The following is a 17,745-nucleotide window of genomic DNA, read 5'->3' as shown; positions in this document are numbered from 1 at the left end:
CAGATCAATGGAACAGAATTGAAAGCCCAGAGATAAAACCACACATCTATGGACAGCTAATCTTTGACAAAGGAGCAGAGGGCCTACAATGGAGAAAAGAAAGTCTCTTCAACAAATGGTGCTGGGAAAACTGGACAGCCACATGCAAAAGATTGAAAATTGACCATTCTTTTTCACCACACACCAAAATAAACTCAAAATGGATCAAAGACCTAAAGATTAGGCCTGAAACAATCAGTCTTCTAGAAGAGAATATAGGCAGTACACTCTTTGACATCAGTTTCAAAAGAATCTTTTCGGACACTATAACTCCTCAGTTGAGGGAAACAATAGAAAGAATAAACAAATGGGACTTCATCAGACTAAAGAGCTTCTTCAAGGCAAGGGAAAACAGGATTGAAACAAAACAACAGCTCACTAATTGGGAAAAAATATTTACAAGCCACTTATCCGACAAAGGGTTAATCTCCATAATATACAAAGAACTCACACGGCTTAACAACAAAAAAACAAACAACCCGATCAAAAAATGGGCAGAGGACATGAACAGACATTTCTCAAAAGAAGATATAAATATGGCCAATAGACACATGAAAAGATGTTCATCATCGCTAATCATCAGGTAAATGCAAATCAAAACTACACTAAGATATCACCTTACACCCGTTAGATTGGCAAAACATCCAAAACCAAGAGTGACAAATGTTGGAGAGGTTGTGGAGAAAAAGGAACCCTCATACACTGTTGGTGGGAATGCAAACTGGTACAGCCACTATGGAAAACAGTATGGAGATTTCTCAAAAAGTTAAAAATAGAAATACCCTATGACCCAGCCATCCCATTACTGGGTATCTATCCTAAGAACCTGAAATCAGCAATCCCAAGAGTCCCATGCACCCCTATGTTCCTTGCAGCATTATTTACAATAGCCAAGACGTGGAACCAACCTACATGCCCAGAAACTGATGATTGGATAAAGAAGATATGGTATATATACACAATGGAATACTACTCAGCCATAAAAAAAAGACAAAATTGGCCCATTCGCAGCAACGTGGATGGACTTCGAGGGTATTATGTTAAGCGAAATAAGCCAGTCAGAGAAAGACGAACTCTATATGACTCCACTCATAGGTGGAAGTTAACATATTGACAAGGAGATCTGATCGGTGGTTACCAGGGAAAAGGGGGGGTGGGGGGAGGGCACAAAGGGGGAAGTGGTGTACCCACAACATGACTAACAATAATGTACAACTGAAATCTCACAAGGTTGTAATCTATCATAACATTAATAAAAAATAAAAAAAATAAAAACAATCAGCACCCGAATGATTTTAAGATTTTTGTTCATTGTAAGGATTTTGTCTTTTCATTTTATTTTGTTCATTATAATGAATTTTGTTCACTATAAGAATTAACACATAACCGTGATCCTAACCTAATGTTGTAATGTTAACTAAATGAAAGATAAAATAATTTCCCTAATTTTGTAGATTCATTTTTGGAGTTGGAGACCCAACCTCTCTGACTTTGTTTACTACACCCTTCTGGTCCTCCTTTAAAGATGCCTTAATTCTAGGTGACCCAGTTTTCTGCTACCAATCACTGAGCAGGGTTTGTGGTCATGAGGAGACACGATGGGAGTGGCCAAAGACCACAGTCCATCCGGTAAACAGTACTTGCACAAAAAATGAGACTAGGCTAATAATAAAAAGCAACCAGGCTGCAGAATTGGCAAAGCTTTAAAAGTAAAAGTCTGCAGAATATTCTGGAAGCATGAGACACAAGGCAAAGAAGACATAAAAGAGTGGCTGATCAACTGGGAGGAGCTGATGAGTAAAGTTGATTCAACATAGTCTGAGGGGTTTGGTCACAGAGGAAAGACAAAAAGCTATAACAAATTAAGCGTGATTGTGGGGCCAGCCCAGTGGCGCAGTGGTTAAGTTCACAACGTTCTGCTTTGGCTGCCCGGGGTACACCAATTTGGATCCTGGGTGCAGACCTACGCACTGCTTGTCAGGCCAAGATCTGGCAGGCGTCCCACACATAACATCCCACATATAAAGGAGAGAAAGATGGGCATGGATGTCAGCTCAGGGCCAGGCTTCCTCAGCAAAAAGAGGAGGATTGGCGGCAAATGTTAGCTCAGGGCTAATCTTCATCAAAAAATAAATAAATGAATAAATAAATAAATTTTAAAAAATTAAAAGAAAAAATTAAGCATGATTGTGCTCAAGAATTTTGGTGTGGCCTGGTAAAAATCTAAACTACTCCTTTGAGGTTGAATTTTATTTGTCCTTGGTTTTGACATTCTTGCATTAATGGTTTCATAATACAGAAACATCACACTATGATATTCCAACTTGTCAAATTTAGTGGCTGTTTGAATCTCATGTTTCTAATTTAATTTTCTGATAGGAAACACATCCATTTTGCTAAAAAATAAATATATACAAAAAGGTATACTAGGTTTGCAAGATGTTGCCTTTGGGAGAAAATGAGTAAGAGATATATGGGATCTTTCTGTATTATTTTTTATAACTGTATGTAAATCTACAATTATCTCAAAATAAAAAGATCATGGGGCTGGTCCGGTGGCGCAGCGGTTAAGTGCCCACGTTGCACTTCGGTGGCCTGGGGTTCACAGGTTCGGATCCCGGGTGCAGACATGGCACAGCTTGGCAAGCCATGCTGTGGCAGGCGTCCCACATATAAAGTAGAGGAAGATGGGCACAGATGTCAGCTCAGGGCCAGTCTTCCTCAGCAAAAAGAGGAGGATTGGCAGCAGATGTTAGCTCAGGGCTAATCTTTCTCAAAAAAAAAAAGATTATTTTTAAAAATCATAGCAGGAAGTCTTATGCCCATCCTTATTTCCCATCTGCTAAGGTCTGGCTGACCATGACCTCCTCCCTCCACCCCCTATCCCCGCTAACGGAAGCATATTTTGTTCTACATTTTGCTTTTTTCCATGTAACAGTGTATCAGAGATTTTTCCATATCAATGTATTAAAGAGCGTATTCTATGTATAGAGAGCTTTCATTTGAAGTATTCTTTGGATAAACCATATTTATGTAGCCAGTCCTCTATGGATGGACATTTGTATTGTTTCCAAACTTTTGTTATTAAAAGCAATGCTATGAGTAACCTTGTAGATATATATTTTTGTCATTGTGATAGATGATGCCAAAGTCCCTTCATACGGACTGAATCAGTTTACATTCCCATCAGCAATGCATTAAAGCTTGTCTCCCCAAAGTCTCACCAACAGAGCGTGCTATCAAGCATTTGGGTTTCTGCCAATCCAGGAGATGAAAAATGGCATCAGTGAGTTTTAATTTGAATTTTTATTCCATTCATGATGTTGAGCATCTTTCCATATGTCTAAGAGCTATTTGCCCATTTATCCAATATACTGATGAATTGCAATGTTACCAGAAAATATCTGATAAGGAAGCTGAGTTTGCATGTCATACTGGAGAGAGGTCCTCTTAGGGTTTTGGCTCTTTTTTTTTTTTTTTGAGGAAGATTAGCTCTGAGCTAACATCTGCTGCCAATCCTCCTCTTTTTGCTGAGGAAGACTGGCCCTGAGATGACATCCGTGCCCATCTTCCTCTACTTTATATGTGGGACACCTACCACAGCATGGCTTGCCAAGCGGGGCCATGTCCCCACCCGGATCCAAACCAATAAACCCCGGGCCGCCAAAGCAGAACGTGCGCAGCTAACCACTGCGCCACCAGGCCGGCCCCTCCGGCTCTTATTTAAAACACAATGGCTCTTAAAGTGTTCGACATTGTTAAAAAAATATCAGAACATCAGATTGTTTCAAGTCATTGAGTCAAAGGGGGCTTATCCTAAATATGTCCAAATCACTGACCAACCACCAATGACCTCATCAAGCCTTCCCTAAAGGGATCTGCCCTGTCCAAGGGGGAAGAATAACAATACCCATGGTGAGTGCCCAGGCAATATTCCTTCAACAAGTATTGAGAGCCTTCATGGATCTTACGTTCCAGCGAGGGAAGACAGATAATCAACAGAATAAATAGGTAAATTGTATGGTTTGTTAGAAGGTGATGGGCAGGGGTGGTGGGGGGGGGCTGGTCTTGTAGCAGGTAAGTTCATGCACTCCGCTTCGGCAGCCGGAGACCCCAGTAGAGATCCCTGATGCGGACCTACACACCACTCAGCAAGCCAGGCTGTGGCGGGATCCCACATACAAAATATGGCCACAGATGTCAGCTCAGCGACAATGTTCCTCAAGCAAAAAGAGGAAGATTGGATTGGCAACAGATGTTAGCTCAGAGCCAATCTTCTTCAACAAAAAACAAAAAGAACGTGATGGGTGCTATGGTGAATAATAAGACTAGATATGGTGGATCAGGAGGCTTAGGGTGTGATTTTAAATAGTGTGATCAGAGCAGACCTCACCGAGATAATACCTGAACAAAGGAGGAGGTGAGGGGAGAAAGCCTGGCCATATCTGGAGGAAGAACATTCTGGCAGAGGAACAGCCAATGTAAGGGCCATGAGGAGGTGGTGGCCTGACGTGTTCAAGACACAGGAAGGAGGCCAGCATGGTTAGAGCTATCTGGAGGGAGGTAGGGAGGCCAAGAGAGCAGAGATGAGTTACAGGAGATAAGGCCAAAAATCTCTGGGTCAAATGGATAAATCTGGCATTACTCCTATCACTTCCTGACACCTCGTTCTTGTCTACATCTTGCCCTACCCCAGTGACTTAATTTTCTACGAGGGGCAGAGGCAATCCAGTGCCCCAGCTGCTCCCTGAGCAGAGAGAGCAGACAACCTACAAGCCTCAGACACATGGGCAAGCAATATGTTTGTTGTTTGTAGGCTAACGGCTCCTGGCAACAAGAGGATAATCTCATGCCTTTTTCTCCTATAATTAATTCTTCTCTTCCTGAAGCCTTCTTTTCCTTGTTAAATTTAAAACCCTTTCCTTGGAATGTCTGTAATTTGAGCATCTCGCAAGTGGTTCGTCTTCTCAGCTCATTTCCCGATTTCTGAATGCCTTCCATTTCAAGTTCACCCTGGGATGATATTAATCACAACTACATCAGACACCTCTACACAGACTCAAACCCTGCCTCTCAGCACCTGGGCAACACATATCAAATATTATCTGTCCCTGAACTTCAGATCCGGGACAAACACAGTTATAATTTTCTCAATAAAAAGCATTACCACGAGAGAAGCTCTTCCTTTCCACTCAAGTCTAAGAGGATCTATCCTGCTTCAGAATCGAGAGAAGGGAGGCAATGGCACTTTGGACTGAAATGAGCCATGAGAAACCAAGCCCAGGTTTCTGCAGGAGCACAAGGCCTGATGGGAAAATCCTGGATGCATGGAACCCCTCTTCTTCTGCGGGCAAAACCACCACCATTACTATAGATTTGCTTCTGTGCACTATTCTTCATATTGCTCTCTTCCTTGCATCTTTAAACTCTACTCCCTCACATTCATTCCCCCTTCCTCATCCACAAAAAACATTAGAGAACATAGCTCACCAGGCGGAACGGCTGCAGGAGGGAGAAGCCCTGCAGTCTCTATAATCTCTACAATCACAAAGTAGTCACAAACCTTGGGTGTCACCCACTCTATCCTCTCACTGACCAATACAGGTCCGGGGGGGGTCACACTACTTGGATAAGAACAGATTGTTCTAATGTTTAAGGAACGCCCGTTACCATGGGCAAGCACAGAGCTGGGAGCCATATGAAGAGAATCTGGACACATGTCCTGGGCACTGATGAAGTGATCCTCAGAAAGGAGGAGGCCGAAACTCATGAAAAAGGAAACGGTATAATGACAACACAAGAGGTCACAAGTTGTTGACAATCTGAGGGCTCTGACTTTGGGGGCACAGTACCCAGAGAGATCTTGGGCATCTCCATCCAGAAGAGCTTAAGCCAGATTCCCAAAGATCTGGAGGGAGCATAGTGTTGCTTTTGCTATGGGACGGATCTAGGTGTGAATTCTGCTCCCATCATTTCCTAGCTATGACATCAGTGTCACATTGATGATATTTCAACATCTGCTTAAACTAGTTTCCTTAAACAAAAAGTGAGCCAGACATCCACTTCACGAAGATGTTGGGAAGCGGAAGCGAAATATGTGAGCTGTTTTAGCACACACCTGGATCTGCCTCTCACACACTCAATAAGTGGCATCCATCAGAACCCATCCTTGTTTCAATATCGCCAAAGAAGCGTCTTCCAGAGATTCTGTCCCATGCCCCGTCTTAAAGTTCTACACTCTATCCTGAACCCCTCCTGCTGCCACTCTGTTCAGTGTCCAGTGTTGAGGGGAAAGTCAGAACTGCTCAGCTCTGTACCCGCTGCCTCCCTGTACATCCCAGGGCTGCCAGGAGCATCCTCTCCTCATCGTCAGATCTCGGTCTTTCCACAAGACGCCCCAGCTGGGTCTGGACCCCTTCCCTTTGCATCCGCAGCGCTGCCCTGGGGTGCCTCTGCCTGGTCCCCAGTCCTGCTGCCCACCGTGCCCCTCACCTGATGTAGGGGAGGAAGGGGTTGACGTGCCCGGAGAGCACCGCGACCACGTAGGAGATGATGAAGGCGGCGGACGACCAGGTCACCAGGAGGAAGGGGACGAAGGCCATTCCCCTCAGGAAGCACAGCATCGCGCCGCCGCCGGGAGGCGCTGCGCTCAGCGGGGCCAGGGCGCGGGGCTGCTCCGGGCCGCCGGAGGCGGGGGCTGCGCACGTGCTGGCCCGCCAGGCGGCGGTCACGGCGCGCACGGCCACGGGCGGCCGGACTGGAGGCTCCGCGACGGCAGGGCAGGCCCGGCCGCAGGCAGGGAGCGCGGAGAGCGGAGCGGGGCGGCGGGCGGAGAGCGGAGCGGGGCGGCGGGCGGGCGGAGAGCGGAGCGGGGCGGCGGGCGGGCGGAGAGCGGAGCGGGGCGGCGGGCGGCGGGCGGCGGGCGACGGGCGGGCCGGGTGGGTGGGGCGCGGGCGGCCCGGGCTTGTTGCGAAATGAGTGAAGTCACAAAGCGGCGGCCCGATCGGCTTGGAGGCGCGCGGCGACCTCCCCGCGGACGCGACGCCGGGGCTACTGGGCTGCTGTGGCCGGGCTCCTTTCGCTTTTGGTTCGGACTCTCCGGGGTGGGAGGGTCGGCGCGGACAGGCTGCGCTGGGGGCGCCGGCGGGGATGCCTGCCCTGGCCGTCCCAGCGCGCCCGGCCGCCCCGCTCTTGCACAACTCCGGAGCAACAGATGGAGTCCTCCGGCCACTCCTTCCCTCGGGGTTTCCGGGGTACCAGGCCTTGAACCCCGAGAACTTCCCCTCCGAGGTCCCGCCGCCCGCGCGTCGCGGGGGAGAGGGTGGCCACCGTGTGGTGACATCCACCGCATCCTGCCGCGCTGTTTCTGCTCCTGCTGCAGGGGTGGGGACAGAGTGTCAGGTGACTTTCCCCAGGCCACGAGGCACCGATGTGACGCCCACCTAGATAGTGTCCCCCTCAAAACCAAGTGTGTGTAGGGGCGTGTGGGGGCGGGGTGGGACGAGCTCGAGCAGAGCCTGGACGGCTCCGTGCGCTGCCCACACTTCTGCTTTCCGCCAGAGCCGACCTGGAGAATTTGTTTCCTAGAAATTAGATTTCGCTATCTCCTCTCACGGATCAGGGTTAGCCGGGGCTAGAAGCCACGACCTAAGATGAGTAATGGTGACGTGATACGTTTCAAACCCTGCCAAAGAGGTTTGTGTTCAGGAGGCGCCTGCAAGCGTAGCGATTTTGAGGTGTAGTTTAGGGATTCTGAGCCCAGGTATGTGGCCGAGGTCACTGCATTCATTTCAGCCGTATAAACGTTTCTTGGGTGCCACACCCTGCGGGGGGGGACAGGATACAAAGATTAAATAGTTCCATGGGGTCCAGGAGACTGACATATCAAAATAAAATAAAATGGTATGCAATATTAAATAGGAAAAGATAAAAAAATAAAATAGAGTTATGCACAGAGCTGAAAGGCAGCGGCCGGCGCGCAGAGGAAGAACCACGGACGTTTCCCTGGCGAGCGATGTTACAGCTTTAAAAGTACGTGATTGCTCACCGGGTAAAGAAGGGTGAGACTAGCGTTCCAGGCCGAGGAAACAGCGGAAACAGCAAGAGAAAATGCATAAACAAGTGAAATTGCTTGTTTTTCCGGAAAAACAAGTGAACTTGTTTTCTGGAAAAGAACTCGATTTCTGGAGAAACAACTGGAATTGCTTGTTTTTCTGGAACTAGAAAAGCATTCAAATAAGTATAAGGCAGAGAATGGAGAGGTGGGCACAGAGGCCGTGTCTCCAGAGCCTTGCTAAGAATCTTGGGGTTTTGGTTTTGTTTTCACTTGGGCTGTGAGGAGAGTGTAGGAACGTGGACGGACTTGTCTTTCGGGAGATCTCTGTGGCTGGTGGGGAGCGACTCCCACACTGAATAAAGGGGGAGCTTCCAGGCTTTTAAAACACCACCAAAGCGGCCATCCATGGCCGTCCATTGCACATCTCCACTTAGGTTTGTAAGCTCTGAAAACCGCTCTCTTCCCTGGTTTTCCTTCCTTTTCCCCACGCCCTCCCTTTTCTTTTTTGCCTACTCTACTACTGATTCATCTGATTTTAAAAACCTTCCCTGCGGCAGAGGAGTTATGACATTAAGTGGAATTCACCTGATCATCTTATCTTTTGCTGACGTAATTAATTCCGTTAAGCAACCCAATTGGCTAATCACTTTTAACACAAACATAATTACAAGAATTGTCTGGCTATAACGGCAATAGGTATTTTGTAGTTTAAAATATGTATACATGGATATATTTAAAGCATGTATGTAACTATAACTATAACTAACCGAACATATGTACATATGGTGTCATGCAGCCCTGAGAAGCACAGAGTTGCTTTCCCTTCTAAGAGCATTCAGTACCATAGATTGTATAACGCTCTCTGTTTGGAATAGTAAAGTTTTTATGGTAAGAAATGCAGGGGCCGTCCCCTGGTGCAGTGGTTAAGTTCACGTGCTCCACTTTGGCAGCGTGGGGTTTGCTGGTTCTGATCCTGGGCACCGACCTAGCACTGCTCATCAAGCCATGCTGAGGCAGCATCCCACAAAGAAGAACTGGAAGGACCTACAACTAGGATATACAACTATGTACTTGGGGGCTTTGGGAAGAAAAAAAGAAAAGAAAGAGGAAGATTGGTAATGGATGTCAACTCCGGGCCAATCTTCCTCACCAACAAAGAAAAGAAAAGAAAAGAAAAAATTTAAAAACCCCACATACCTTAAAAACAATAGAAATGCAAAAGTCCTAGAAAACAACCTTACTGGTGAAGGAAAACAGAATATGTCACCCCAAAATATACCTCTCTGACATAAGAATTATTTTGAGCTGAAGGCAATTAAGAAGCAGGAAAGGCTCTCTCTCCTTCTTTTAAAGGCAGGATATAAATTCCCCTTACCGGAGATGACTAGACTCTCAGCCCACAGAGAGCACCAGAGGAATCTACAAACAAATCTTACTCCATTAGTTTCCTCGCATATATTTACCTTCCCAGTTTCCCACACTTGGAAGCCTTTTACATTTTCCTTTGTCCTGTCATTTCTGTACAAATTTATTGTTCCTTTGTTAGGATGCTATATACACAAGCCACCTCTTTGACTTATTCATCCCTGAGTTTCTCCCATGTATATATGAGATATACATATTAATAAACTTCCGTTTGTTTTTCTCTTGTTAATCTGCTTTTTGTTAACAGAGACCCAGCTGAGAATCTAGAAGAGTACAAGAAAAAATATTTTTCCTCCCCAGCACTGGGTACCTTTAAGATATATAGTAAAGAGGCTGGCCCGGTGGCGCAGCAGTTAAGTTCCCACGTTCTGCTTCTCGGCGGCCCGGGGTTCACCGGTTCGGATCCCAGGTAGGGACATGGCACCACTTGACACGCCATGCTGTGGTAGGCGTCCCACACATAAAGTAGAGGAAGATGGGCATGGATGTTAGCTCAGGGCCAGGCTTTCTCAGCAAAAAAGAGGAGGACTGGCAGTAGTTAGCTCAGGGCTAATCTTCCTCAAAAAAAAACCCAAAAAAGATATATAGTAAAAATTGTGCTTCTTCCCTTGAAATGATTCCTGACTTTCTCTCTGTCAAAGGAAGTTACACTGACTCAAAGTAAGGGTCTCAATGGACTGTCCTTTTGAGGATGAAGTCATTCTTCCTTGGTGGCCACCATGTATTGAAAGGCGGAATATCAGCCCCTCTTTATGGGTGAGGAAGCTGAGGCTCAAGGTCACGCAGCTAAGGAACAGAGATGCAGAATTGAATCCAGGCCTATCGGAATCAAAAGCCTGCAGCCCTAACCATTGGGAGGAACTGTCTTACTCTTCTAATTCCTCAAACTCCAGCATTACAGGAGGAAACTCCTTAAAAATATATGTAGCTATCTTTTATTTTTGTGTTTTTGTATATGTGTATGTATGTGTGCATGGATATATTTATGCAATTTGAAAAACTTGCACTATATTATATAACAAATAATTGAGAAGCATCCATAATTTCCTACCAAGTCAACTTTCTCAGTTTCTTAGTTTCTGTTTGGCTCTTACTCATAGGAATATTCAAGATCGAATTATAGTTACAAATTTGTAGCTTGATTATCTTTTTGTTTGTTTGTTTGTTTGTTTGTTTTGTGAGGAAGAGTGGCCCTGAGCTAACATCTGTGCCAATCTTCCTCTGTTTTTCATGTGGGATGCCCCCATACCGTGGCTTGACAAGTGGTGCTAAGTCTGTACCCAGTATCGGAACCTGTGAACCCTGGGCCACCAAAATGGAGCATGCGAACTTAACTACTCTGCTGGGCCGGCCCCAAGTAGCTCGATTGTCTTTTTGTATTAAGTATCTACTCCATGCTGTTACAGTCTTCGAGTTACCACTTTTAATTACTCTATATTAACCCACCAAATTAATGAACTATAATTTACTTCACTGCCCCAACGCTAAACATTTATGCTTATCTAGTTATTTCTGTATTTTAATTAATTTATTTATTTTTATTTTATTTATTTTTTTAAAAGATTTTATTTTTCCTTTTTCTCCTCCAAAGCCCCCTGGTACACAGTTGTATATGTTTTAGTTGTGGGTCCTTCTAGTTGTGGCCTGTGGGATGCTGCCTCAGCATGGCCTGATGAGCAGTGCCATGTACGTGCCCAGGATCCCAACCAGTGAAACCCTGGGCTGCTGAAGCAGAGCGCGCGAACTTAACCACTCGGCCACAGGGCCAGCCCCTGGTTTTTTTTGTTTTTGTTCTTGTTGTTTTGAGGAAGATTAGCCCTGAGCTAACATCTGCCACCAATCCTCCTCTTTTTGCTGAGGAAGATTGGCCCTGAGCTAACATGTGGTGATCGTCCTCTATTTTGTATGTGGGATGCCACCACAACATGGCTTGATGAGCAGTGTGTAGGTCTGCACCTGGGACCTGAACCCACAAACCTTGAGCCACTGAAGTGGACCATGCAAACTTAACCACCACACCACTGGGTCAGCCCTGGGCCCCCAAAGCAGAGCACACTGAACTTAACCAGTACGCCACAGGGCCAGCCGCTCCGTTTCTGTATTGTTAGTCTTACCTAGTACTGTAGCCATAAAATACTACTCAAGATTTTAACTTATACTTCCTTTTAAAGCTATCAGTTCTTTATTGCATTGTTGTGATAGAGATCACTAGTTACCCGATGCAGCATCCATTTCCCCTTCCTCTTTGGTAATAAATCCCTAATTTAGAGTGGGGCACATTCTGTCCCATACAAAAAGATAAGCTTTCTTATCTTCTCTTGCAGGTAGGGGTGGCCATGTGACTTGGTTCTGGCCTATGGCACATAATAAGAAGTGTTATGTGATATAAGAAGGATGCATAAGGGAAGCTGGCTTGCAACATGATGGGATGGCTGGACCCCAGCAGCCATCTTGGAGTATGCAGTCACCAACCTTGAAGAGAGAAGCCATAAGTGAGGATAGTAGAGCAAAAAAGATGGGTGCCGTAGTCCCTGCTGACATTGTGGAGCTACTGAGGCAGCCCTGGATTGCTTACCTCTGAGCTTCTTTTATATGAAAGAGAAATAAACTTCCATCTTACTTAAACACTATTATTTGGGGAGTTTTCTCTTACGTGTAGCCACAATTAATACTTCCTATATTAGTTGATTTACCACATCCCCTTTATGATGTCTCTAAATCTCAGGTGCCTGGTTGTTCAATGGGTTATATTCCTAGAAAACTGAGTATAAATTCATCTTTCTAAATAACACCAACTTTGAAGTATATAATGAATCCTCTCGTAAATTACCCCATAACGTATCCCTTCTGTAAATCTGGATTTGCATATGCTAAATTTGCTTAAGACACTTGATTGTTTCTTCTACCAGGTCATGATAATTTTACAAACTCAAACTCTGGTCTCTTTGTTCCCCTCTTAAAGTGTGTTTTTACATCCTTAGAGTTTCTACTTTAAGGCAACACATATCCTGGATTGATTACTAGACCCTGTATTTGAAAAATTATTTTTAGAAATAATTTTAGGTCTTGAATGATATCGCCTTTCTGTGGAGAGAATTTTGTTTATTTCTTGCCAGCCCTGGGGAAACTTGCTATTCAGCATCATCTGGACCCCATTTTAGGCCTTGAGGTTTTCTGCACCACTCAGCTACCTTGAAGCCAGACTTGCGGTATATATGAGTGCTGATTATTTCTTATTCTCCTTTACTTCCATCCCACGGCCTTGGCCTCCAAGGCTTATTCCCCTAGCCCCTACCTAGAAAGTATTTGAAAGCCCTGCTCAGTGGCATCTCCTGACTAGCAGACACCCCCAGGCAAAAACAGCCCCAGAGCTGGGCTCACGCCTCTGGATTTCTGTTCTCTTTAGAGATCGTGGCCCAAAAACTCCTCATTCAGTTGTCTCAGTTTCCTAGTCCAATAGGATTAGAAGCAGAAGCCGGGGCATTGCATTAGGTCCATTTCTTTTATTAAGAATAAATTGTCATCTTTCTTGCAAAAGCACCTTTTAAAAATTCACAGTTCCGTAGCTTGGTCACTTTTCATTACTTAACTCTTTCACATCAGATAAAAAAGTATAAAAATTAGCACTGGTAATTCCATTTCTCTCAAGTCGTTACTTATTCTATATACTTTTATTCACAGGCAGTAAAAATTTCAATTATTTCTCTATTCTAAAAGTTGCAGGGGCTGGCCTGGTGGCTTAGCGGTTAAGTGCACACCTTCCGCTTTGGTGGCCTGAGGTCCGCCATTTCGGATCCCAGATGTGGACATGGCACCACTTGGCAAGCCATGCTGTGATAGGCGTCCCACATATAAAGTAGAGGAAGATGGGCACGGATGTTAGCTCAGGGCCAGTCTTCCTCAGCAAAAAAGAGGAGGCTTGGCAGATGTTAGCTCAGGGCTGATCTTCCTAAAAAAAATAAATAAATAAAAGTTGCAGTACCCCCTCTCCTTGAATGTAAAATGAACTTAGCAACTTGTTCCAGAAGACGAGAGTAGGGGAAGGGAAATAAAATATTCTTACAGAGGAGAAATCTGTCAGACACCACTTTAACCAGAAGGTCAAAGTTAACATCATCAGTAATAAATTGATATTCTGTATATTGATATAATAAGATATCATAATATGATGTGATGAGAAGGTACTTTACCTCTGTAGTATTTTCCCCAAAACCCCTTCCCCCCAGTCTAACCAGGAGGAAACAAGACAAACGCAAATTGAGGGCCATTCTACAATATACCTGATTAGTACTTTCAAAGGTGTCAAGGTTGGGGCTGGCCCCGTGGCCGAGTGGTTGAGTTCGCGCGCTCTGCTGCAGGTGGCCCAGTGTTTCGTTGGTTCAAATCCTGGGTGCGGACATGGCACTGCTCATCAAACCACACTGAGGCAGCGTCCCACATGCCACAACTGGAAAGACCCACAACGAAGAATATACAACTATGTACTGGGGGGCTTTGGGGAGACAAAGGAAAAAATAAAATCTTAAAAAAAAAAAAAGTGTCAAGGTCATGAAAAACAAGGAAAGACTGAGAAACTATCACAGACTAGAGGGGCCAAAGGAGACTTGATGTCTAAATTCAATCTGGTATCCAAGTTTGGATCCTGAAACAGAAGAAGGACCTAGTGGGAAAAGTAGTGAAATTAGAATAAAGCCTATAGCTTAGTTAATGGTAATGTGTCAATGTTAATTTCTTAGTTTTGACAAGTGTACCATGGTTATGTAAGATGTTAATATTAGGGAAAACTGGGTCAAGTGTGTGGGAATGCTCTATGCTATCTCTGCAGCTTTTCTATAAATCTAAAATTATTCCAAATATTGTTTAAAGTTATAGTAATTTAATTACCAGTACTCAATGTTAAGATCTCATATTTAAAATCTCACATTTCATTAGTCACCTTATGACAATGTTATGAGGTTCTAAATTATACTGTAGAAGCAGAAAACATACATTGTGGCAGGAATGATTAGATGTGCAAATGGAATGAAAGATCCCTGCTCCTTTTCCATTGTGTAGCTCTTACTAGGAAGGGGCTTCACAGGCAGGGACTTCATTTCCTTCTGGCGGGATCAGAGGACTAGTTCTCGCCAAGCGAAGACGTGAGTCACTTCCCAGGCCGGATGGTGAAAAAGTGGGTGTGCTTTCTTTACTTTCTCTCTTCTCCCATCAGCTGGCTGGATGCCAGCGCCCACCATGACCTTGGAAGTCACATGTTGTGGATACAATGTCAACCTAGGTCCCTGAACAGCTTTGTGAAGCAAAGCGCTTGACCCAAACCCCACGCCCAGCCATTAAGAGACACTCCTTTGGATCTTTACATAAATACAAAACTGAAGCCCTCGAGATTTCTGTGTTTATCTGCCACGGCGGCTCACATTACCTTAACTAAAAAATACATCTATTTAATTTGAGTCCCCCACCTTGTCTAAATCATCTGGACTAGTGAACATTACATGGTATTTCTAGATTCCCAGAGAGGGTCAGGCAGATAACAGACACTGCTGTGAACAGCAAACAAATAGAGAAGAACTAAAGTGAATAAAAATTATGGTAATTCAAAACATTTAGAATTAAGTCAAAATATATTTTTCAATGAACGGCGTGGTTACAGGGAGCATTACACCAAGTGGCATATCCCTATGCTTCCCCTTTCAAGCCTTTTGAAACAGTCAAGGAAATTTATCTGAGTGAATATGTATAATCATTGCTACGAGAAAAAGGACACATGTACTAACGTGTATCACCTCTTTAAAAGGCACCGTGCATAAGTTCTACTTTCCCTTTTATGATCAGGAAGAAACTTAAAATATGCTCTTGAGGTTAGGAGCTGGGTAGAATCTCTTCCCTGTATTCCTGCTTCTGGCAAAGGGACACTGTCACAATGGGGATGTCAAGACCTGGGTGTTGGTCACCATGTGAACGTCCCTCTGCATACGTGTGTGTGTGTGTGTTTATTATGGCAGGGGCCCCTAAGCTGTGAATGGATTCTGGGCCCCATTCCCAGGAGTGGAAGAAGTCGCCTGACTGTATACAAAGGCAGGAAATGTCAACGTGTTCTCCATATGTTTTGAAATAGGACAGAGGTTACATGGCAAGTCAGATTTTTTTGATGCCTAAACTATACTCACTTGTACATAATTAACCTTTTTTGTGTGTGGAAGGAAGATTGACTCTGAGCTAATATCTGTACCAGTCTTCCTCTATTTTACATTGGACACCACCACAGTGTGGCTTGATGAGTGGTGCTTGGTCCACACCTGGGATCTGAACCTTTGAACCCTGGGCCGCCTAAGCAGAGTGTGTGAATTTAACCACTATACCACCAAGCCAGCCCATAATTAACCTTTTAAGATATATTGTTTGTTTTCTTTTTAGATTGTTCATCAGGCAAACTTTCTTCTAGGTATTCTCCTAGAGTGTAAGTTCTTGGAGGGCAAGACTTTCCTCCTGCTTTGTTCACTGCTATATTCCCAGGCTTAGAGCAGTGCTTAATAAATTTTTGCTGAATATAGTTACCCCAGCAATCACCTTCTTCGGGAAGTCTTCCCTAAAGCCCCCAAGTTCTCACCTCTGTGCTATTTTTCTCTGCCTCTGGAAGCATCCTGGCCTACTGCTATTATATATTTCACAATGTTAACCTGTCAGCCTACTCACTAGACTCTAAACTCCTTGTGAAATCAGTTTGGAAGAATTCCTTCCTCTTCTATTTTTTGAAAGAATTTGAGAAGGATTGGTATTAATTTTCCTTTGAATTTTTGGTAGAATTCACCCGTGAAGCCATCTGGGCCTGGACTTTTGTTTGTTGGGAGTTCTTTCTTTTCTTGGTGAAGAAGATTGGCCCTGGGCTAGAATCTGTTGCTTCCTCTTTTTTACATGTGGGATGCTGCCACAGCATGGCTTCATGAGCAGTGAGTGGGTCTGCACCTGGGATCTGAACCCATGAACCGCGGGCCACCAAAGTCGAGCACTTGAACTTAACCACTACACCACTGGGCCAGCCCTGGGAGGTTTCTGATAATTGATTCAATCTCATTAATGGTAATTGATCTGTTCAGATTTTCTGTTTCATCATGATTCAGTCTTGGTGGGTTGTATGTTTCTAGGAATTTATCCATTTCTTCTAGATTGTCCAATTTGTTAGTGTATAACTGTTCATAGTAGTCCCTTATGATTCTTTGTGTTTCTGTGGTATCAGTTGTATCATCTCCTTCATTTCTCTTTTTTTGAGTCCTATCTCTTTTTTTCTTCGTGAGTTTAGCTAAAGGTTAGTCAATTTTGTTTATCTTTTCAAAGAACCAGCTCTTAGTTTCATTGATCATTTCTATTGTCTTTTTAGTCCCTATTTCATTTATTCCTCTTCTATTCTTTGTTATTTCCTTCCTTCTACTGACTTTGGGCTTTGTTGGTTCTTCTTTTCTAGTTCTTTAAAGTGTAAAGTTAGGTTGTTTATTTGAGACTTTTCTTGTTTCTTGAGGTAGGCATTTATCACTACAAATTTCCCTGTTAAAACTGCTTTTGCTGCATCCCATAGATTTTGGTATGTTACATCCATTTTCATTTGTCTCAAGGTATTTTTTTATTTCTCTTTTGATTTCTTCTTTGATCCATTGGTTGTTCAGTAGCATGTTATTTAATCTCCACATATTTGTGAGTTTTCTGGTTTTCTTTGTGTAATTAAATTCTACTTTCATACCATTGTGGTCAGAAAAGATGCTTGATATGATTTCAGTTCTCTTAAATTTATTAAGATTTGTTTTGTGGCCTAAAATATGATGTGATGTTATGTTATGTATAATGTGGCATAACATATCTTGGAAAATGTTCCATGTGCACTCAAGAAGAATGTGTATTCTCTTGGTTTTAGATGGAATGTTCTGTAAATATTTGTTAAGTCCATCTGTTCTATTTAAGGCCAATGTTTCCTTATTGATTTTCTGTCTAGATGATCTATCCATTGATATAAGTGAGGTATTAAAGTCACCCAAAATGGGGGCCAGCCCAGTGCCATAGTGGTTAAGTTCATGTGCTCTGCTTCGACGGCCCAGGGTTCACGGATTCAGATCCCAGTTGTGGACCTACACACCATTCATCAAGTGATGCTGTGGTGGCATCCCACATACAAAACAGAGGAAGACTAGCACAGATATTAGCTCAGAGACAATCTTCCTCAAGCAAAAAGAGGAAGA

General features: G+C 44.0%; 1 protein-coding gene and 1 long non-coding RNA gene across 2 annotated transcripts in view; one reads left to right on the top strand and one right to left on the bottom strand.

Annotated features, from left to right (window-relative positions):
* The window catches only part of DRAM1 (DNA damage regulated autophagy modulator 1), a 39,031-nt gene extending 31,657 nt beyond the window's left edge, over positions 1–7,374 (bottom strand). Inside the window, exon 1 of the mRNA XM_008517636.2 lies at positions 6,532–7,374. Coding sequence (XP_008515858.1) covers positions 6,532–6,662 — 131 coding nt within the window. The 5' untranslated portion in view covers positions 6,663–7,374. The remainder of the gene's footprint in view (positions 1–6,531) is intronic.
* LOC139080376 (uncharacterized) lies at positions 7,120–12,150 on the top strand. The gene is made up of 2 exons (XR_011534849.1): positions 7,120–7,440; positions 11,845–12,150. It is a non-coding gene; the product is annotated as an uncharacterized lncRNA (long non-coding RNA).
* The last annotated feature ends 5,595 nt before the right edge of the window (positions 12,151–17,745 follow it).

The sequence above is a fragment of the Equus przewalskii genome, chromosome 29 (genome assembly GCF_037783145.1).
Source record: "Equus przewalskii isolate Varuska chromosome 29, EquPr2, whole genome shotgun sequence".
In the NCBI taxonomy this organism is placed as follows: domain Eukaryota; kingdom Metazoa; phylum Chordata; class Mammalia; order Perissodactyla; family Equidae; genus Equus; species Equus przewalskii.
This window is presented reverse-complemented; position numbering and strand designations above follow the sequence as displayed.